At 40.5% G+C, this 23,690-nt stretch overlaps 1 protein-coding gene across 1 annotated transcript; it reads left to right on the top strand.

Moving 5' to 3' along the window:
* The first annotated feature begins 1,043 nt into the window (after positions 1–1,043).
* LOC114449252 (sodium channel protein type 4 subunit alpha B-like) lies at positions 1,044–23,435 on the top strand. Its single transcript, XM_028426744.1, has 28 exons — positions 1,044–1,058; positions 1,366–1,672; positions 3,098–3,216; positions 4,025–4,102; positions 4,910–5,038; positions 5,544–5,635; positions 5,718–5,960; positions 6,042–6,105; positions 10,263–10,404; positions 10,541–10,738; positions 10,819–11,004; positions 11,086–11,457; positions 11,562–11,706; positions 11,911–12,149; positions 12,613–12,786; positions 12,970–13,326; positions 15,543–15,950; positions 17,331–17,448; positions 17,548–17,702; positions 18,362–18,535; positions 18,978–19,004; positions 20,220–20,342; positions 20,741–21,013; positions 21,169–21,222; positions 21,304–21,445; positions 21,601–21,701; positions 21,846–22,116; positions 22,222–23,435. Exons 2-28 carry the CDS (start codon positions 1,406–1,408, stop codon positions 23,433–23,435), a joined length of 5,865 nt encoding a protein of 1,954 aa, XP_028282545.1. The 5' UTR covers positions 1,044–1,058; positions 1,366–1,405.
* The last annotated feature ends 255 nt before the right edge of the window (positions 23,436–23,690 follow it).

Here is a 23,690-nt window from a genome sequence, read left to right as displayed (position 1 = left end):
ACAACCCTTAAGGATCCTCTGTGATTGCATTGGTGCCCATTTATCTAACTATGTTTTTAACCCACCGAAGTGATGCAGTCAACAAGTTATAAAAAAAAACCTCAGTCAGAGCTACAGACTGGGGACTTAATCCCTTTGACTCAGGACTTAGTTTGACTGGGACATCACAGAAAGCTGATGATCAGTGGTAACTCTTCTCAGCACAGTCTTGCAGTCAGCAAAGACAGTCCAGCAAAGTGTTTGACATAAAAAAAGTACCAATACTACTCCGAATCCTACATGACATGATGGTTGGACTTTTCTTGTAAAATGCCCAGAATATTTGCCACTTCCTGTTCTTGTCATGATATTCAGATGTTCATATCTGATCAGGAGAATATCGATCATGGAGAATATTGTGTTAATTTAATAACAGTGACCACAGCCATAAATCCTCACAGCTGATTTGGACAGTATGTACACCAGGTCCTGTAGCATAAGTCAAACACAAAAGAAACCATGTCAGACTCAAAAAACCATCCCATCATCCCTGTTTGGTTGCTACAAATGCTAGCATAACAAATAGCATGAGGTTAATTTTAATTTCCATGTTGATAATTAACAAAACACTGGCCACTTAGAAGACAAAATATGAAAATGGACAATTGTTCCTTGGTTTAGCTTTTAGTTTGGTAGCCATTGAAAAGCTGTCGGTGCTGGTTAGCCAATGCCAGATGCCCTCACACCAAGCAACCCTGTGATATGACTGTCGCCCATGAGGAGTGTTAACCGTTTCCTTATATTTTAGATGGATGATCCATCTTCTAACGAATGCGGAATACTGTCAGTGTTTAATGTTTATGTCATCTCATCAATTTGATAGATGTTTCCAGCAGGTCTGAAGCAATGGTAGCAACCAAGGCTTCTTGTACCAAATATCCATTCTGTTGTCTACTATTTCACAGAACGAGTATCTGTCAAAGTACTCCATCCTCTAGCTACTAAATCTGTGGATGTTGTTTACAGTGGGTAAGGAAATTGCTGCCTGCTGCCACGGGAAATGAGTAGTAAGCGTTAAAGTAAGTCAACAGTGATGCAGAATAAAAAATAATTAGCTACAAGAGAAAAAAAAGGAAAGATTCAGGAAATGATTGATAATTATTGGAACTTTGTGAAATCATCAATTTAACAAACTTGTGAACCTGTACAGGACAAAGCAGGTTAAGAAAATCAATAGATGAATCATTTGACTGATACCAGAAATGGTTTGTGCAAAGAAACTTAAGTTAATGTATTTCTTATGCTTTTATGATTAAACTAACTTTTTTTCCTCATTTTCTTCCATCTCTCTTTCTGCATCTCCGCTCCTCACTTCCTTTCCTGCAGCTGTAAGTAAATTCTAGTACAGGAGAATCAGGATGAAAAGATGGCAGCCATGCTGTTACCAACGGGTCCTGATGGCTTGCGGCGGTTCACTCGCGAATCCTTGGCTGCGCTGGAGCAGCGGATTGCGGAGGAGCAGGCCCGGAAAGCCAAGGATTGCAATGAGGCTCACAGAAACGCAGAGCCGCCGAAACCCAGGGCCGACCTGGAGGCAGGCAAGCAGCTGCCACGCATTTTTGGGGACATCCCTACAGAACTTATCGGGAGACCACTGGAAGACATTGATCCGTTCTACTACAAGAACCAGAGGGTAAGAACATCACACACCATGACAATAACATATATAACATAGACATATACTAGGGCATTTATTGTCATAAAGAAATGATAAAGAAACCAAAAGAGAGAGGTCAGTGACCTCTTTGTGTGAATACTGGGACTCAGGGAATAGACACAAGTTTGCCTTGAGGGGTTTTAGGTGAGGATTCTGACCTTTAGTAGTTTTGGTGCCTTCAAACACCAACAATAGTCAAAATCCTATTACGTGGGTGAAAGACCTTGGTTATATTGACTCATAATATCCCGCCTAAATCTATAGCAGGGCATTTGTTAGGATGACAATGAGCCAGCTCTGACAACTTCTGATATCGGTGCACTGGTATGCTTGAAAAATTGTTCTTATTAGTCTTTGAATGGATTGAGGGTAATGAATGATTAAGACATCACCTGAAAATGAAGAGTTGTTTTATGTACATAATGGCTTAATTGTTGATTAAGGATAGAGGTGAAGCAGAATAAATGTCATTCGGTAGATCAGCTTTTAAAGGACAGGTTCTTTATTTTATTAATAATGGTCACCCCATATGTACAGTTCTGATGAGGACAGTACATATAGGCAGAGGAGCAGTGCAGCGTCAAGAAACTCAACAAATCCAGTGGGCCTGCTTCAAGCTCTTGAATAAAAAATAAACTAGATACCTGAGAATCGTTATTGACATACAAGATAAAATCCAGACTGCTGAGGCATGATAGCTTAATTTTATATTCGGAGCATATTGTTCAGACAGGTTTCTTTCCACACTCAAATAATAATGGGTTCAAAAGTCACTGCCACTGTTGAATGACAAATATAACACCCCATCAGGGCTTGGGCTTGTAACCACATATATCATGCTGTGCTTCAGAGCAGCTACAATAGCTGCGACATGGCTAATGTGACTGTGTCTCTTTAGATCTCTTGTGGATGCAGAAATAGGATTAGCAAGTTTTGATTTGCAGAGTCGGTAGATCAGGCTGCTGCCCATTAAAGGGCCGCTTATGGTGAGATGAAAAAAAAAGGATGTGGCAGCCATTCTCAGGGTCTCTTTGTTTTGGCATGTGATGCACTGCTGGATGGGAGGATTATCCAAAGTCGAAAAAATATTTAAATAAATGCCACATCTGTTGGTGGAAAGGTTCAGCCTGCTTTGGAGTGTGTTTATGGTGGAAGTTAACACAGATGGTAGACAGAGAGATCGACTCAACACAGCAGCTATATTGTCATCACTTCTCAGTAAAGAAGACAGCTAAGCTGTTGCTCCGAGCTGCTGTCGACTATTTCCACTGAGCTGAAAAATATGACTTTACATAATCTATCTGAGTTTGTACGTTGTGAAGGCAGTTGTGTTTTTAAATTGTGTAGTTTCAAATTTGAAAAGTTTTAATCTGTTGTTTTTTTCTTTCTTTTTCTTTGCAGACTTTTATAGTACTTAACAAAGGGAAGGCCATCTTCAGATTCAGTGCCACATCTGCACTTTACATATTTACTCCTTTTCACTTCATCAGAACAATCGCCATAAAAATCTTAGTCCATTCATATCCTTTTTCATTGCTTATGCTTTTTGTCTCCTCCTGCCTTTTAAGTAATTTTCAGAGGGATGATCATTCAAAAAACTGTGATTTGCTTCAAACTGAATATATTTTTGTGAGTGTCCTGACATTTGTGAAAACATAAAGATTAAACTCGGATCGTATGTCCTGGCATGAACCAAACAAAGTGAAAAGTTCTACCATAAAGTGGTATATATTTCAGTTGTTACGTCATACATGCAGATAAGCCAATTTCTAATATTTACCGATTTCCCCCCCTCGCTGATTTCTATTGGATCTTTCCATAGTCCCATTTTTGAAACAGCTTTGTAATGGTCCTCTCTGGCATCGCAAACCAAATCCCCTCATATCCCTCTTTTAATCTCTGAAATGAAATAAGAGCAAGGAGATTTCACATCATGTGATGGCTGCCTATTAGTTCTCAGACAGACAAATTGTAATTTTTACATGCAGGGGGGGATCTTTTGCTCTGGAATATCTTATATGTTACAGATTATAATACTTCTATAGATGGAAACTTTTGGTTTCATTAGATCCCAAAAGTCTTTGATCCTGTAAATCATTTCATTGCTCAGAGTTTGTTTCTTTGTTCTGACTTCATATGATAGATTTCACTCCTGATTTACTTTTACATTTCCTATAATCTGTAACTCTAGCTGATATTGTATCATTAATGTATACTGAGTGACAGTGTATGAGGATTATAATACATGTGTTTGGGTGCATTGCTTATTTCAGAAACTGCAACTTTCCATGTCATAATTCCTTAACCATAATCCACATTGTTTAGCTTGTTCATAATGTTCACTATTCTGACAAACTGTTTCTTCATGGCCATGTCGGATCCAGCACAATGGACCAAATACCTGGAGTAAGTAGATGCCATATTTACACGGTTATGTGATATAAGACTTTGCTACATGTGTTCTAATGTAGAGTTTTTTACTGGGGTTTGTTGCTTTATCAGTGATAACTGAAGAATCTGTTGACATGTAAGTAAATGATGCATGTAGTATTTGCAGCGCTCGGAACACCGACAAGTTTGCATGGCGACAAAAAGAAAGCATGCGCTTTAGAACAAGAATGGCGGTTAGAAAGGATAATATCATGCTGTGCATGAGGTGAAAAATGTGGATGTTCATCTTCATGGGTCACAGACAGCTTTAGCATGCAACATTAATATACTTTTTAGTCAGAAGTTAAATGAGTTTAAAGACTGAAAGGAGTCAAAAATGTTTTTATGCTGGCTTTTAAATTAGCTTCATATTTGTATTTGGGTCTCAGCAGATCTAAAGTGAAGCACAAACTCCTTTAAAATTGCTTAAATATATATCACGTATGGATATGTTTTTGCAGCCAGGCATACTGTAGAGCAGTGATGTGCTCTTTATAAATAATTGACCTGCAGATTGACCAATCAACAATTATTTTTTCAACACTGAGACATAATAATAGTAATTACTGTAGTTCCAAATGTCCATGATAACATATTGTGCTCATTATTTTATTTCAAACTGTCAGAATGTTAAGTCTTGTACACAGTCGCTCCGTGACATCAGTCCTCCATTTTTGCTATGTTTCAGCTCTCATTGTTACTGTTGTGATTTATTTGTATCCTGATTATAGTTTATTTAGTGTTAATGCTGCGTTTTCTTCCTCCTCTGTGGATATTTTCTAGGTATACATTCACTGCCATTTACACTTTCGAGTCAGCCATAAAAATATTTGCCAGAGGATTCTGCATAGGGCCGTTCACATTCTTGAGAGACCCATGGAACTGGCTGGACTTCACTGTCATCATCATGGCGTAAGTAGCGATATCATTCATTTTACACTGGCTGCAAACGCCACACAATGAGCTGATGAGAAATTCCTTCTTTACATTACTTCAGTGATTTCATCTTCACCATTGTCAGTCTTCCTCTGCAGTGATTTGAAACACTGTGAATGATAAGCCTATCGTGGAGGTCAAAGATCTGTGTGAAATGACTCAGTAATCGTGATGCAGGTGGCAGATTAGGCAGGTGACCTCTCCATGGTGCTGCATTGTCTGGTGCTGTCAATCATCCTGATAGGACATTTGTTTTGTTTGAAAACAGTGAGGACAAATCAGTTGACACGCAAAAACCTCTCATTATCTTCAGCGATTAATTTGAGTAATTTTGGTTTAGTCAGCTAATTCACTGGTCAACTACTCCAGCACTGTCTTACCACAGCAGCAGAATTATTACTCTTTGAAGTGTCAGAAAGGCAAAGCTTCTATCTCTCTTGTTATTTTCTGTACTGCATGTAATTTATATTCTTTGTTATAGATATGTGACCGAATTTATAGACCTTGGAAACGTGTCTGCATTAAGAACCTTCAGAGTACTACGAGCGCTGAAAACCATCTCAGTTATCCCAGGTAAGACCACACCATCGGGTATTTTCTACATTGCTGTAAATCTTCACCAGCTTTAATACATCGTCCCGTCTCCTTCCTCTAGGTTTGAAGACTATCGTCGGTGCCCTGATCCAGTCTGTCAGGAAGCTAGCGGATGTGATGATCCTTACCGTCTTCTGTCTCAGTGTGTTTGCCCTCATAGGCCTGCAGCTTTTCATGGGGCTCCTGCGACAAAAATGTATCCGCAGCCTTGCACACTGTGTCAACTCGTCATTTAGTCCCAACACAACCTTCATATGCAACAACAGGACATGGAGCTCAACTGAGGACTTCCTCAGCAGTGAAGGTTGGTCAAAATAAAAAAAAAGGAGAAAGTTGGATTTTGGCTTCTGTTTTAATTTTGTTTGTTTATTTTTTTTCCCCGTAGATAATTTTTACAAAGTAGAAGGAGCAAAGGATGCCTTAATATGTGGATACGGAAGTGATGCAGGGTGAGTGTTCCCACTGTGTTAATCACATGAAGGCTGTTACATAAGAGCAAATGTTTACTGTGTAATGGCTTTTGATCCCATGCATGTCATGTATAATTAGATAATAGGAGCTCAAGCTCAGCACAGGGTTTTTCCAGAAGAAGAAAAAACAGATATGACAACAGATGACATCCTTTTGGCCTCATTCTGAATTTGTGGCATAATGTATAGAGTAAATGATGCCAGCAGAGGGAGGGGTGTAGCGTCAGAGAGAGGCTGTACATAACACAACATGTGGTGTAGATAATCACACCGGCTCCACTGGAACCCTTTACTGAGAAACATGCAGTTACCAGCTGGATGGGGAGGGTGAGGTGGGGGGGGGGGATCTTTGGACATGTCATCGTCTGAAAGCTCTGTGACATGATTAGGTTAACTGCAATAGACCAGATCACTTCAGACTGATATTCTGCCATTGTAGTGAGGAGGGTCTGTACTAATCCTTTCCTCAGAGGAACCTACCCTATCAAGTCTATTTGTCCCACATTTCAGAAGTCAGTAAATTTTAATGTAAAGGCAATCTTTTTCCTGTGCCGTGCAAGACTTGTTCTCAATCAAAGGCACAGTGTGAAACCATCCAAATATTGCTACTCAACCTACGCACTGAATAATCCTGTAAATCCAAATGCTTTTGAAACAAGCACAACAGGATGACTCTGCCCATGCCAGGCCTAGTTCAAGGGTTATAGTGAACTAAATACCCATCTGTGTGAATCTGAAATCCTGCAGCTCCAACAAATGGCTTCCATTAGGTGCTCCTATTAATAATGCAAGATAATGGATGATAGCAAATAAAAAATGGTGACAATATAAAGCTAGATAATATTGTACCAAAGTTAATTGCAGATGTGTTTTTGTTTTCTGTTCTAATGCACAAACATGGGTCTCCTTAACTGTAATGTTTGTTCTGCATAATTAAGGCATCGTATTAGTGAACAGGAAGGGCCCTAAAATTCAGTTTGTGATTGATTAGCATTCATTGACCTGTTACTCATGTATTAGGGTGTGTTGAAAGTGAATAGAGAAATACAGAAAAGAGATCACTTCATTTATCAGCTGAAAAGTTACTGAACAGTGTTTTTGATCAGTGGTTGATTTAGGTGGTACTACAATATCTGAATACAAAATTCAAATGGAATATTTTTTTTGTTTTATGGTGCTTGAGGTTGTTGTAGGTGAAGATGTTTTTCCTCCATTGAATAAGTTTATTGGCATCAGGGAGTCGTCAACCTTTAGTTTTTAATCTCGCTCAGTAACCTCTCTCCAAAAACACAGGAGCTTAATCTGCCAAGAAGTAAAATCTGATTCAGTAATTTGTGTTCAAGTCTGAGTGAAAAGGGATACATTTGAGGACATTCAGAGGGAAATGATGTCATTAAACTCCCAAAAATAGTAGGTCAGTAAGATCGGACTAGCACCGATGTGACCTATCCAGCTGTCCTGCAACAGTAACTGTAATTGTACCTTTTTAGATTTGTTGCCTGGTTTTTTTAGCTCTAGTGCACTTAGACTGACATCCTGTCTTATTGTAGTTGAACCTTTTTTCTGTGTCTGTGGACATTTACACTTCCTTTAATTTTGCATTGCTGGATCATCACAAAGGCTCTGGTAAATATCGATAGTTTTGCATTTTTAATTTCTTTTGCGGTCAGACTCTTGTCAAATGAAGATTGACAGTCATTTGTGACAGGTCATAGGTTAAAGAAGCCATAAGGTAGTTTATGTTTTTGTTGACAAATTCGTGAGACCGCCTTTTAACTTCTGTGACATTTTAGATGGCAGTGGAGACAGGCAAGATATTAAGCAGGTCAGGATGGAGGACGTAAAACATAGAGGATGCTTAATCTTTTGAGTGTATTCCAACAAGTAATCCCTGAGTAGATTTCCAAATTAAAGCTTTGGATACGTTATGATGACAACACACACACGCCGTCACACACATGCGCACAAGTCTGCATAGACACGACTATGCACACATGCCCGCAAGCACACCCACTCATATCTGAATGATATTTTAAGCCTGGGTGGTTAACAAGTTTGTGATAAATGATTTGCTCAAAGGTCCAGCTTGTTTTTCCTTGGGTTCTACTGCAGACTTCAGCCGCATGCTTATCCCCCCACATCGTAAGGCCACTGTGCTTATGGATTATGCCTGATTGATTGTATAGACAGTTTCAACTTTTGCCCTTGACTGGGCATGGAAACCCAGTACCTTAGCCCCACCCACGGGAAAATTGTATGCGACTGACAGATGTTCCTCTGCTCCTCTGTTACACAAACTGCAGGAAATTGATGTCACACTCTCAGAGATAATACTTATCATACACAGAGGTTATTCAAAGGGCTTTACAAGCAGAAGATAAGGAAAATTAAAAAGATAAAGTTTAAAATACAATTTAGATAAGTTTGATAAAAGTACAGAGTGATTAAGTACAATAAACATGGAAAAATGTTTGAGCTTAGTTTTAAAAGATCTCAGCAGTTTGGACATGATAAGAGGGCTGACTGAAGGGAAGCATAGTAGCTAAAAGCCTTTTCAGCTTTGAACAGATATAGGAGATCAGGCTTGTGCTCAGAAAATATCTGTGGTATATTTTTGGCCCGGACCTTTTAGTAGTTGGGTCTAAAATTTAAAGCCGGTGCAAGAATGTCACTTGGCATATTCTCTCTTTTCCACACACAAATACGCATAGTATGTATAGAAGTAAACCAAGAAATGAAAGCTTGAAAGAGCTTTTCTACATCTTAGTTTGGGTTAATTATTTAAATTAATTTTTTTTAGATATCAGAAAAATGCTTTTGTAAGATGACTTATAATATAAAGATTTCCAGGCATTCCTATTCAGTATGACATAAAAGTCACAGCAAGTCTGAGAGTGTGACATCAGCAAGTCTTGCTGTGACTGTATCGTGTGTGTTAAGATGGTTGGTATTTCAAAAACAGAACATTAGCCTGAATGGAAAAAATGGAGATCCATATTTCAAACGATTAACCATTTAGTCCACTGTAAAGTGGGAATTATATGTGATTTGTATATATGTGTGTACCAGCTTGCCTGAGAAGCACTAACATGGGGTAAATCTATGCAAAGACAGTCTCAAAGGTCGTTACCATAGAAACCTGTGGGACATGAACTTCATAGGTGTCTTGTTTTTACAACATCTAATTACAGCCTCACAATCATATAGCTGTTTAAGGAACAACACTGTCTTTAACAAGTGCAATAATTATCACAGTACTGATGTCATACTATTCATTCAACCATTGTTTCATGTAATAATTGTATGTAAACAAAGAAAAGCAGCACATTCTCAAAACTGAGATGCCCGAACCAAATGAATGTTTCACAGTTTAACTAAACAATTAAAATAGTTTTTCATAAATATTTTTTCCCCACCAGCTCCAAATGTTTACCCCCAAGACACTGCGGTTTGGTGACATTGATTAAAGGATAAGAACAGATTGTGACAGGTTGAGCCGTGTGGCCGAGGAACATCCTGACAGGAAGATGGTGCTGGCCTCACGCAGCCCCCTGTGTCCTCACTGCTGGATATTAGTGAGCATTCCCGCTTAGCCGGCTGGATGGTGAGATCTACAGCTGTTCTCACAGCAGTGCTCTCCCGCCCCAGCTGTTCGCCGGCCATTACGAAATTATTCCACACTCAGATTGACATGGCAGTCCAGCTTGTTCTCAGCTGTTGGACTTAAATATTTGCTGTAATGCCACTATGCTGACAATGAAAATCAGAGATGGAGGCATCAAGCTGAAAATTTTTTGAACTGCAATTTGATATCCATCTGGCTCAACGTAATCCCTTTTGCTCCAGTGCATTTTAGCTCATGCCTGAAACGTATTTCAAGTGCCCTCTTCAGTTGAAATAATGGTGGTGATAACAGTGTATGTACTTACTCCCTCATCCGCCTCTGTCCTCACTGAAGTCAAAGGCTGCAAGCCTACATGTAGATACTGGAAATGTTTTTTTATATAACTCTGCGTGCATGCTAGCACAGCTCTATCTGTCCCAGCTGTTTTCTATATAATTGTGCCCAGCCTTTTTTTTTCTCAGTACTGTCCTCTAATCATATGTCTTCTGTCTCAATCCTTTGTGCATCACAGGAAGTGTCCAGATGGATTCGACTGCCTAAAAGTAGGGAGGAATCCAAATTACGGCTACACCAGTTTTGATACCTTTGGGTGGGCTTTCCTGGCCCTTTTCCGTCTCATGACCCAAGACTACTGGGAAAAACTCTTTCACCAGGTGTGGTTTCAGTCTAAAACGGTTTAATCATTTCATGTACAAACCTCACTATTACTCATTTTCACATTAAAATAAACATTGTAGATGAGCAGTTAGGATTTGTCTGACTGTTAATTGTATGTCATCATTCCCTCAGACTCTGCGCTCAGCGGGGAAGACCTACATGATTTTCTTTGTGCTGGTAATTTTTATGGGTTCTTTCTACCTGGTCAACCTGATCCTGGCTGTGGTGGCCATGGCTTATGAGGAGCAGAATCAGGCAACCATTGCTGAGGCCTGGCAGAAAGAAAGGGAGTTTCAGTTAGCCATGGAGCACCTCAGAAGAGAGCAAAGAGTAAGTGCAGGAAACTAACATTTTGTGAAGTGAACGAATGAAATATAACCCTCTGTGACATCAATTCCTTCTTTGTGAAGTTGGCAGCAAAAAGACAAGCACAGGAGACGGACTCAGTCTTGTCCCCAGAATTGTCTCCAATCTGTGTGAAGTCCGGAAGTGTGCGACGAAATAGCACCAGAAGAAGAAGGTCTTACAGGACGCTGTCAGAGGAAACAGCAGAGGGAGCTGCTGAAGAGAATTTGGACCCCTTGGATGAACCAATGGTACTCACTCTTCATACAATCTAGACATTCTGTCCCGTTCAAGGCCGTAGGACCTAATGTATCCTCTGTGTCTGTCTGTAGCCTCCTCTGTCCCCTCTGCCAGCCCACCCTCTGCTCGCCACGCTGTCTTCTCACCCCCTCAGCACCAGAAGAGGAAGCCAAAACAGCATCTTTAGCACTTTCCGGGCTCGAAACAACTCGGAAGCTGATTTTGGGGATGATGAATATAGTGTCCATGGGGACGTCTTTAGGAGTCGCACCAGTTCAACAGCAACACCCTGGAAGAGGAGAACGGGCAGTGTGAGGAGCCACTGCTCCCAAGTCTTCACCCCAAGTCTCAATATAAACGGTCGGCTGAACATCTCTCTCGACCAGAATGGAGTTACTGCTGTGGGTCTACACACCCCTACCTCTCTGCCAGCTTGCAGCATGGAGAGAGTCCGGGAGTCCACAGTGAGTGATTATGGAAGAGTAAACACATGCATTTACTGGGACACATACTTGATTTTAGTTTAGTTTACCAAATAAAAGTGCCAGTAAAGCCTTGTCTTTTTTAGGTGTTTTCTGTCCAGAAGCCCAGCAGTACAGAAGACACTGTGCCAAGAACTCTCCTCCAGCCTTCCCCAGCAGCAACCGAGCCTCCACCAGTGCAAAGAAAAAGAGGCCTGAGCTCTGTCAGCTTCTTTAGTGATGCAATGGAGGGTGAGTCCGTTTGGATGTTAAAGGAATAGTTGAACAGTTAGAAGAACACCACTCGTACCTCTCTATTATAAATGTACTTTTACCAACATTTTGTTGTTTTACACTAGCACATAGAGTGGGAGTTTTACCCTGTTTTAAGGTTTAAGAATTTGAATGTTAAGAATTTATTGAAGCACCTGCAGTTAAATAGCTGTCTCTTTGCAGAGCTGGAGGAGTCGAGACAAAAGTGCCATCCCTGCTGGTACACTTTTGCCAAGAAGTATCTGATATGGGACTGCTGCCCCTGGTGGCTTAAGATAAAGGAGTACGTGAAGATTATGGTGATGGATCCTTTCCTGGATCTAGGGATCACCATATGCATTGTGCTGAACACCCTCTTCATGGCCCTGGAGCACTACCCTATGACAGATGAATTCAACACTATGCTCTCAGTGGGCAATCTGGTAAGAGGGTGTTAAATGATAGCAACAGGAAGATTTCCAGCATTTAACACACTTTCCCCTGAGTGCTCTTAGGTGTTGGATGGCCAGAGGAGAGTGCTAAGAACGGGAAACAGCTATGGTTTTCATTCGCATAATGTATTTCTATATCAGACAGCTGGGTTTTTATAGCAGTCGATGTTGTACTAGACAGGAGGTCAAATGCGGCTGTGCTTATCCTTTGTCAAAGGTTCTGCTTCAGACTGTGATTATCCAGGGTAAGAGGGAGTATTTTTAGTAAGAGGTATGGCTGAGTTCCTGTATTTGTATTTTGACATCTCCCCCTACTGGTGAATAGTATGTTGTCAAGGGTACAAATACATTTACATGAAGAGACAAGTTGATGTAGAGTTGCATTGTAATAATCTACTGGAGCTGAAGAATGCACTGTTTACATAGACATTGTTGACCTGTCACTTTTTTGCAGGTGTTCACAGGGATCTTTACAGCTGAGATGGTGCTTAAGCTGATTGCATTGGACCCATATTACTACTTCCAACAAGGCTGGAACATCTTTGACGGCGTCATTGTTTGCCTCAGTCTGATGGAGTTGGGCCTCTCTAATGTGGAAGGACTGTCTGTGCTACGATCCTTTAGATTGGTAACAAATCTTTAACTCTCTCAGTCTTTACATAAGTCTGTGTTTTCACATCACTTTTACAAATGCAATGCATTATTCAGGAAAATCACACGCATCTAAAGTATCACATATGGATATATGATGTAATATCTTGTAAGAATAAGGCATCATTTGTCTTTTTTCTGGTTTTCCCATTATCATCAGTTACGAGTCTTCAAGCTGGCAAAGTCCTGGCCCACTTTAAACACTCTCATCAAGATCATTGGCAACTCAGTGGGCGCCCTGGGAAACCTGACGCTGGTGTTGGCCATCATCGTCTTCATCTTTGCTGTGGTGGGCATGCAGCTATTTGGCAAGAACTATCAGGACTATGTGTGCAAGATCTCCATTGACTGTCAGCTTCCTCGCTGGCACATGAAGGACTTCTTCCACTCCTTCCTGATTGTGTTCAGGGTGTTGTGCGGCGAGTGGATAGAAACCATGTGGGACTGTATGGAAGTGGCAGGGCAGCCCCTCTGCATCCTGGTCTTTATGTTGGTCATGGTCATAGGAAACTTGGTGGTAAGTTCTTCTATATTATTTAGCAGCACTAGCTCATGTGTCAGGTTATTTTCTGAATTTTACAACATAAAAAAAGTATTGACTCTGCTTAAATATATATATATATATATATATATATATATATATACAATCTTTAATTGACTGAATCTCAAATGCACCATACTGCACATTTATGCTGACTAGAGGACCAAATATGTATGCATCCATGAAAAGTACAAAAACTAGACTCATAGCATCGGATTCTTAGTTATAAAAGCAGTAATATATGTTGCCAGTTGTACTACACTGCAACCAACTGTAACTGCTGTCAAATCCAAATGATGATGTCACAACTAATCTGGGATTATGTTGCACCATTGAGGACTATTGATTGCTTTAGCGTGAGAATGTTGTATCCTTAAGTAGTTTGTCATGATAAATTTCACGTATCATTTGTGCTTCTCATGCAGTAATCACTGAGAAAGTGTCTGAGACACAGTCTTATGCTGTCTTGCAGATTAGCATTAGCAGACTCAAAGCAGACCATGTCTGGACAACATATAAACCATCTGGTGTCCCTCCTAAGTCATATATATGTATTATCTGCACATGTTGCTGTGCAAACCCAGGGTGCTGAAGCAGCTCTAATGCAGCCTCATGTCCTACAGGGACTGTGTTATCCACTGCTAATCAACTAAGCCTTGTGGGTGAAATTGTGACCTAAGTACTATAGAAAGGATCAACCAAGGCCACACAGTGTTCGCCCTGTCGCTCTAACCCTTTGTGGTATTAATTTTGACACAACTGGCATATCATTAGATAAAGCTGCTTCTGTACAAAATGGTTAATCTGCTCTGGCTGTTCTGTTTATACTTAACTGCTGTCAATCAGTGCTCAAACACAACATATATTTAACCACCTATGAGGTGTCATCCAGCGGTTTAGTAGGCTTACGTTAATAAGTACAAAAAAAAACAGCCCCCATCCACTGGATTCATTGTTTTTATCTTGTTTGCTTGTCGAATGTTGCAATGAATATATATTATGCAAGTCCAAACAAAACAACACATCCTTTTTTTAAGAAGGCTAACCTTTTAAATCCTGTCAGGTTTTTTTTTTAAATATGGAAACATGTCAGTGTGTGGTTCCGGTTATGATATGACTGAAACACCTGTTCCCAGCATGCCCTCTGTTCCCTCTGCCATTAGATGCTGCTTCACTTTTAATCCTATGCTCTGGAATATATCAGCATGTCAGCAATGTTTTAAAACCTTTTTTGGTTTCCTCAAAAAAATATTTGTTAATCTTTGCCTGTTGGATGACTAACCCTGACATTTATGTAGACTAAAACCTATACGGATGTATACGTATGTGTACAATATTATGTATTTGTGCAGTAATGAAGGATCACTGATTTTCCATGTGATTACTGCAATCAATGTTATATATGATAAATTAATGAAAGAAGTTGGAATAATTCACAGAATGATTGTGATGCATGCTATGACAGGGCATTACGATATTGTACACTAACTTTACTGTAATGTTACACAAACAAAGCAGTGTAAGCTAGTGTACCTTATCTATGCTCTCTGATGCTTTAAATAGTCATCACAGCATTAACAGGGTCTCTTCATTAGCACTGACAAGAGCAGCGGTTTCTTACAGATGTTGGGTCAGACACTTTCAGTGACTCTATTATCTTGTTAGTGCAAAGACCAGATGATAACAGTGCTCCTTATGGAATTTAATGGACAGTCTCTGCTCATGAATCGTAGGAAAGCTGTTTATCCAAAGGATTATTCAGGATGCTTAGGGGCGAGAAGGTCAGAGGGCATTCATCACTAATCATCTGCTCATGCTCCCCATCTCTGACTGGCTCAGTGGCTAAAGATGATCCTTACCAACTGTGCTCCATACACACAGGCAACACACACATATCAGGCAGAGATGTGCCTGATGGTGCTGCTCTCTAAGCTAGTAGACAGATTACTTGGGAGTTGGAAGCTTTGAAACTTGACTTTAGGGTAGTTGAAACACCAGAAGCCATATGTGCCTGAGCTTATCTTCAGAGAAGAATATCCTCCTGAATTACAATACTGGATTTGTCAGTGTTGACAAAATATGTTAGGTGCTCCACACCCTTAAGCTGTGTGCTTATACATAAAGATAAGTGTTGACACAAGCATAATATGAATCCAGTGTTTTCTGCTAAAGAGGAATATGTTTGTCAACAGGTGCTGAATCTCTTCCTGGCTCTGCTGCTCAGCTCATTCAGCTCCGACAATCTCTCCGCTCCTGATGAAGATGGTGATTTGAATAATATCCAGATCGCAATTGCTCGCATCAATTCTGCCATGTCCTGGCTAGCCACAAGCATCATCAACCTCTGCAACCATAGCTTTAAGTGTCGAAAACAAAAAGCCAAAGAGGCCAGCCAGGCCATCAAGCTGGTTGGAAATCATGTGGAAAGCAATGGGGGAATCTGTGGATGCTATGGGGAGAAGTACATAATACCAGAGGAGGACAGCTACATAACAAACCCAAACCTGACTGTCATTGTTCCCATCGCACCAGGAGAGTCAGATGTGGAGTTTCTTGAGGAAGAGGAGATTTCAGAGTCTTCAGAGGATGAAGAGAACAAAGTAAGTTTGTCAAATACACTGTAGACACATACATTTTCCTGAGAATGGTGGAGAACTTACTTTACTTTGCTGTTCTCTGTACTGTGTTTTAGAGATTTAGAGTGTGATCACATGAGACACTAGCATCCTGGTTATGTTCTTGAATCCCTGTTTTGAAAAATATAGATATGCTGCCTGGAGTTCCCAATCAGAAACTAGGATTACATCTAAACACCTTAACAATTTAAAACTAATTATTATAGCAAATTAATGTCTCCTAATTAGGATCAGAATAAGAGATACAGTTAAATATTAGGCAATCTTTTGAAATCAATAGATCTACTACTCATCTAAGAACAGATCATTACTTGACACAGCACATGGCACCTAATATAGTAGGAAAATCAAAGGTGATCACTAAGATGGTGATGATAACAGGGATGATAACTCAAACACGTTTTCATTTATGCGTCTTGAAAAGAACAAGACGATTTAAGCAAGATGTTAGAAGTTGAAAAAAAAACATCTTACAGACTACCATATATGAATCCACATATGGAAAATCCAGCATAATAGCTTCTGCTTCTCTCTCTGTAAACTTCAGTTTTTGAATGGTTTTGGAAATAGATTGGCTTTCATTAGAAAGCTTTAGAGTGAAAACACAGTGTCGTGCAGGCCGGGCGTGTGTGGAGGTGGAGGGTGTGACGCTCCTGTCTGGCAGCAAGACAGGAGTGGGCCAGATGTGAAGCCAGGCCCTGTAGAGCAGATTAAACTGACACAGCTGAGCAGGGCCAGGCTGGGCTGAGCAGCCTGCAGTCTGGCGCTCTCTCTTCCTCTTTTCGTCCCGTGCTCCGCACCCCACGCCACACCAGAATTAGGCATCAGGGAAAATGGAAATGAAAAAAAAACCCTCTTCCAACCCTCCATCAGCTTAACTGGACATCAGCAGATGCTCAGTGTTAAAGAAGGATACGTTTTGCATGTGCTGAGCTCTGAAAACATAAAAAAATGACATGAATGAACAAATTGTGGTTCACTTTACTCGCTGAAGCGTACATATAGCACCTGTACCACACCGCTGTCAGTGCAGGTTCATTCTGCTCTGTCTTTAAACACTAAGACTAGTATTGCTGTAATCTTGTCTGCAGGTCCTGCGGATGCTCTTTAATGCTGGATTAGATTTTATAGGATTGATGCTTCACCTCTGTCCTATCAATCTTGTGAAATATGTTGCACATGAAAATCTCATCAAACTGTATTAACACTCAGAAGAGACTGAAAGACAAGCTAGTGCATGTAGGTGAGGGAGCTTTAATGGGATAAATCCACACAGACAGAAACCTACTGTGACATCAGTAATGCTGAATCCAGTGTAGTTCTAACAGTGACTTCACTCCTCAGGAGAATATCAGCCTGTCAGAGGGCAGCACAGTGGACCTGAGGAAACCTGGAGAAGAGGAAGACAACTTCTCAGAGCTGGCTGAAGAGAATATGGAGCCAGAGGAATGCTTTCCAGAGCGTGAGTCTAAATTGTTTTGAGAAGTAGCAGTTATTTATTTTAAGTTAGATAACCTGCATTTTAATTATCGTGTGATGTGTGCTTGTTTATTGTCATCAGTGTGCATGAGGCACTGTCAGTGTTGCAACATTGACACCAGCCAAGGTCTGGGCCAGGCCTGGTGGAGGCTGAGGAAGACCTGCTACCAGATTGTGGAACATAGCTGGTTTGAGACATTCATCATCTTCATGATCTTGCTCAGCAGCGGGGCTCTGGTAAGAACAAAACAATAACATAATTATTAAGATTAATTAAGTTAACAAACATTAACTAATGAGATTATAAAGACAAACGGGTGCTCTGTTTCTTTAGTCTCTTATTCTTAAACCTTATCGGTGTTCTTAACAGTCAATGAATCAAAGAGCAAATGCAGCAAAGAGTTAAGATCTCGGTAAACCGGCGAAGGGCAGGATTAACAGGACAGCCATCCAGCCGTTTGTTTTTAGCCTAGCACAGATGTCCTGCTTCTGCTTCCTTATACACTGCCTCCGATGATCCCTCTGTCAGCTGAGGTTGCATGGACAGATCAAGATCGAACAAACAAGCTTATTTATTCATAATTTTACTAAATGTACTTTAAGGAACTGACCTAATTACACGTTTTATTGTGATGCAGCATATGTTTGATATGGTGGGTTTGCACTAGCAGGTGCTTAACAGAGCTTTGACACAGCCATGTGAGAGCGGGCATTAAAAAGTGTGGCTGACAGCAACAAAACAGAATTACAGACAATAAGACTGGATTACATGCAGCATTTTTAAATGACAGTTATTTGCGGTTATTTATTTAATTAGAGGTAAGAATGAGCCTTTAACAAATGCATGGCTCATTGATGCTAATCGATGTGGTGTGGTGTGTTTTCTTACACTGCAGGCGTTCGAGGACATCTACATAGAGCAGAGAAAAGTGCTGAAGGTGGTGCTGGAGTATGCTGACAAAGTCTTCTCATACATATTTGTGCTGGAGATGTTCCTCAAGTGGATAGCATATGGCTTCAAGAAGTATTTCACCAACTACTGGTGCTGGCTGGACTTTCTTATTGTGGATGTAAGTGTAACATTATGCTGTAGCTCAGTGTATTACACAAATGGATGGTGCTCACTATACGTAACTTCTTGAGATTCCAGGTCGAATTCCTCTCACTGTAGCTGAATGTAGGTTTTCATATCTTATATATGTGGGACGTGCAGCTCGGTAAGTGTCCTGGTATTCACAGGAAATGACTCGACAGCTCATTTAGACTTTGAATTAATGATTTATTGATTAAGAGGTGTTCACTCTGCTGCCTAACTCAAGAGCCAGAAAATCTAGAGACAGACTGCTGAATCACAGACTGACATCACTATGACATTGTGCAGCTGTTTATAAGCCACAGTTTGGCTGATTGATAAATTGATGCAGCCCTGTAGTGTGTAGTCAACCAAGGTGCCCGAGGCGTGCAGCCTGAGGCCTGACTTGACTTCCTCTGATTTCACCTGCTGTTACACAGATTGCCACAGACCGCTCTATTGTTAGGGTAAGTTGTAGTTAGCAGGTCCCAGGTGAGTATGGGCTCTGGGATTGGAAACGTCTGCATCTGCATCACAAATGCTTCTGTGTTTCTTCACTTGTAAGTGCTTTCTGTTATGATATCAAAAGCCACCGCCCTGTTTCCAAACAAATGCATTTATTATTACGAAAAACACGATGGGACAGTCACTCTGTCAGTCAGTTACTACAGGACCTTGGCTTTTATATCAAAAACAAATGCAGTGCCATGAGTGCTCTGAGGTTTATCTACAGAAGATCCAGTGTAGTGTGTAAACTATTATTACAGTGTTAACGAACAGACTTGTTTTTTTACTTTAGAAATGCACTGGGTGGTTCATGTCAAATCTGTTGTGTGTAATTCATGTTTTGAGTGTTCTGTGCTATGTCTGTTTTTAGGAAAATACAAATCCTGTCAACCATTTTTTTTCTTTTTTGTATTTTTGCACCTGTACTCTCAAAGAGTCAAAGACTTCTGTAGTCCTGAAAATAAATTTTGAGTATCTTCTTTAGATATATTGGACAAACACATCTGTAAATAGACTTTTATAAAGAAATACAGACCATTGGGACCTTATTAGCCCCAAATTGTTTTAATGGGCCAGCTTGATCATTTGGACACAAATTGGGAAGGAAATTTGGCAAAGGCAGATTTTAATTCTTTATAAAACTCACTCTATTTGATATATATACATATTTATATGCATATATAGCTGAGTATGCATGCATGGATCCTATTTTTCCATATGCGCATACTTGTCTGTGTTTTGCCATCATCAGTCATGACATGAGCTTCTTCTTTCTTTCATCTATATCATTGTCATTTTCATTCATAGCTGCCATCCAAGGGTCATTCGACAGCGGAATACCATTTTGTTTTGTCTGTTTTGGATGTAGAATAGAGTGGAAGTCTAAATTTAAACGATGATACAACAACCAAACCAAAACCAAAAAAATCATATTTGTGTTCCTAACTGTGGAATGTCCCCAAAACACAAAAAAACTCTAAATATGGGTATTATTCTTTAAAACTTTTATAACTACTAGGAACGTGTGTGTGTGTGAGAGAGTGAGAGAGACAGAGATAAGAATCTGAATGTAATATCACTGAGATTTTGTACTTCTTCCCAAAGGTGAACAAGAACCATGCATTCTGAATGACTTATATGATTCTCACAGCTGACACCCGTGTCTGTCCACATAGGTGTCCTTGATTAGTCTGGTAGCAAATTCTCTGGGCTATTCAGACTTTGCCGCCATCAAGTCCCTGAGGACCCTCCGGGCCTTGAGACCTCTTAGAGCGCTTTCCAGATTTGAAGGCATGAGGGTGAGATATACATTTTTTGTTCCTCCTTTTGTTCAATAAGAATCAACTTCACTGTCTTTGCAGACAATCATATAAATGCAGTAAACCATTTAGTATGACCATGGCGTTGATATGGATTTAACATGCTGATGTGACTATATTCTAATGATAAATACTCTCCACAAGATGAGAGTTATGTTCAATCATCATTTAACATGCTAGCATGCTAATTTTGCTAATGCCACAATACAGAGGTGTCAGTGGCTTTAAGCTAGAATAATATAACTGAACCTTCATTTAATCAACCATCAGACAGAAACCAAGCCTGATTATTAGAGCCTTATAATCTGACTGAAGTGCAATGAATCACCATGAAAATCAGGGTTGTATCTCATTCCTCTTGTCTTGTTGCTCCCTAGGTGGTTGTGAACGCTCTCATAGGCGCCATCCCCTCCATTATGAACGTGCTGCTCGTCTGTCTCATCTTCTGGCTCATCTTTAGCATCATGGGAGTAAACTTGTTTGCCGGGAAGTTCGGGAAGTGTGTGAACAAAACAGGCTTCACCCACAGCATCACTGTAGTCAACAACAAGTCTGAGTGCCTCTCCATGAACGACACCCAGTTCTACTGGACCAAAGTCAAGGTCAACTTTGACAATGTGGGACTTGGCTACCTTTCTCTGCTACAAGTGGTGAGTTTTCTATGCTGCACACTTTTTGAGTTTCCTTGTGACTACCAACCTTTTTAAACATATGGATTAATATGCTCTTGTTTTTCTTGAGAAATGATGTGATATTGATGTTTTCATGTTGATAACATGCTGTGTGATATTGTATGATGTTATAGGCTACATTTAAAGGATGGATGGAAATAATGTACGCAGCTGTTGATTCAAGAGGAGTAAGTATGTCCATCTTCTTCCAGGGCCCATGTTGTGATGATGTCACAGTAATCAGCTGACTGATGACTGCTTTTTTTCAGGTGGAGGATCAACCCATCAGAGAAGTCAACCTCTACATGTACCTGTACTTTGTAGTCTTCATCATATTTGGATCCTTCTTCACCCTCAACCTCTTCATCGGTGTCATCATCGACAATTTCAACCAGCAGAAAAGAAAGATGAGTGTTAAAAACACTAGTGTCAGATCTTACTTACATGATATTTTGCAAACATTGATTTGAACCTGAAATAGACACATTTTAATGTCATTGTCCTGAACATTTACCAGACAAAGAAAGAGTGAAAAATAATGTTAGATGCATTTCTATTATACTTAGGTGGACAGGATATTTTTATGACTGAAGAGCAGAAGAAGTACTATAATGCAATGAAGAAATTAGGATCTAAAAAACCTCAAAAGCCCATACCACGACCTGCGGTAAAGTACCAAAAGTCACAAACGTAACACATCTGTAAAAACTCCTGACTCAGAATGCTCTGTTCGACTATCAGAATGGTCGTAACAGTGTATAATGAATGTTGCACCTGCAGCCGTTTCATTGCTAGTATTTTCTGATTCTAGAACATTCTCCAAGCCTTCTTCTTCGATCTGGTGTCCAAGCAAGCCTTCGACATCATGATCATGATGCTCATCATCGTCAACATGGTGACCATGATGGTGGAAACTGACGAACAGTCCGAGCGAATGGAGTCCATCCTCAACAAAATTAACCTGGTCTTCATTGTGATCTTCACCACCGAATGCCTGATCAAGATCTTTGCCCTGCGTTGTTATTTCTTCACAGTTGCATGGAACATTTTTGATTTTGTGGTGATAATTCTCTCTATAGTTGGTAAGAAGTATAAGAAGTAGTAGTACCATTTTCACAATAAATAGACGACTTTGCAGCTGTAAGTGTGACATTGTCCAATGAGTTCTTTTTCCTCTCTCATTTTAGGGATCGTTCTTGCTGACATCATTGAGAAATACTTTGTATCTCCGACCCTGTTTCGAGTCATCAGACTGGCGAGGATAGGACGTGTACTTCGACTTATACGTGCAGCCAAAGGAATAAGGACTTTACTGTTTGCCTTAATGATGTCCATGCCGGCACTGTTCAACATTGGCCTCCTGCTTTTCCTTGTCATGTTCATCTATGCTATCTTTGGAATGGCAAACTTTGCCTATGTGAAGAAACAAGACGGGATTGATGACATGTTTAACTTCGAGACCTTTGGGAACAGTATGATCTGCCTTTTTCAGATCAGCACCTCAGCAGGCTGGGACAACCTCTTGAGCCCAATAATGGCCAGCTCACCAGAGGAGTGTGACTCTAATTTTGTCAACACTGGCACTAACACCCGGGGAAACTGTGGCAGCCCCTCTGTGGGCATAGCTTTCTTTGTCAGTTACATTATCATCTCTTTCCTCATTGTGGTAAATATGTATATAGCGATCATTCTGGAGAATTTCAGTGTTGCCACAGAGGAAAGCACAGAGCCACTAAGCGAGGATGACTTCGAAATGTTTTATGAAGTTTGGGAGAAGTTTGATTCTGAGGCCACACAGTTCATCGAGTTTTCTATGCTGTCAAGCTTCGCTGACGCTCTGTCGGAGCCGCTGCGAATCGCGAAGCCCAATATGCTCAAGATGATCGCCATGGACCTTCCCATGGTCAGTGGGGATAGGATCCACTGCCTGGACATTTTGTTTGCCTTCACAAAGCGTGTGCTGGGAGAGTCCGGTGAAATGGATGCCCTCAAACAGCAAATGGAGGAGAAGTTCATGATGACCAACCCCTCCAAAATATCCCATGAGCCCATCACCTCCACACTGCGCCACAAGGTGGAGGAGGTCTCTGCAGTCATTATCCAGCGGTGTTACAGGAGGCATCTGGTGCGCCGGCAGATGAAGCAGGCGTCCTACCTCTACAGGCAAATTAACTACGAGACTGTGGTGGATGTGGAGAATGCTCCAGAAAGAGAAGGGCTCATAGCCTCCATGATACAACACTATGGGCCTGTGGGCATGGAGGTGGTACAGACAGCAGAGGACACCCTCATGTCCTCACCACCATCTTATGACAGTGTGACTCGGGAAGCCTCTCTGAGCTCCTGCAGGAGGGCTGACCTCGGAGATCCAGCTGAAACCTACGAGGAAACTTTTCTCTGAGGCTTGATTGTGTGGAGAGTGACTATATAGTTTTGTCTGTTTTGTTTACAGCAGAATATTTAGCTCAAATTAAGTCATGGTCGAAGAGATTTTTTAAAAATATATATATTTAGCCGAGAAAATGCAATATTTTCATCGCCTCTGTTCAAATAAGTCCGATTTCCATGTTACATGGTCACAACAATGAAGAAAATGGAGGGCTCTCAGGTTAATGATTTATCAAGGTAAATACCATCAAAGTATGACACTTAAAAT

The sequence above is a fragment of the Parambassis ranga genome, chromosome 17, assembly GCF_900634625.1.
Source record: "Parambassis ranga chromosome 17, fParRan2.1, whole genome shotgun sequence".
In the NCBI taxonomy this organism is placed as follows: domain Eukaryota; kingdom Metazoa; phylum Chordata; class Actinopteri; family Ambassidae; genus Parambassis; species Parambassis ranga.
Note: the sequence above shows the minus strand (reverse complement) of the source record. Positions and strands in the feature narration are given on the sequence as shown.

Bases quoted from the DNA above. Each gene is read 5' to 3' on its own strand.
- LOC114449252 (XM_028426744.1), top strand. From the start codon at position 1,406: ATGGCAGCCATGCTGTTACCAACGGGTCCTGATGGCTTGCGGCGGTTC. The intron at 5,636-5,717 runs GTAAGACCACAC...TCCTTCCTCTAG, and splicing joins AACCATCTCAGTTATCCCAG to GTTTGAAGACTATCGTCGGT. The intron at 19,005-20,219 runs GTAAGTTGTAGT...CTGTCCACATAG, and splicing joins CAGACCGCTCTATTGTTAGG to GTGTCCTTGATTAGTCTGGT.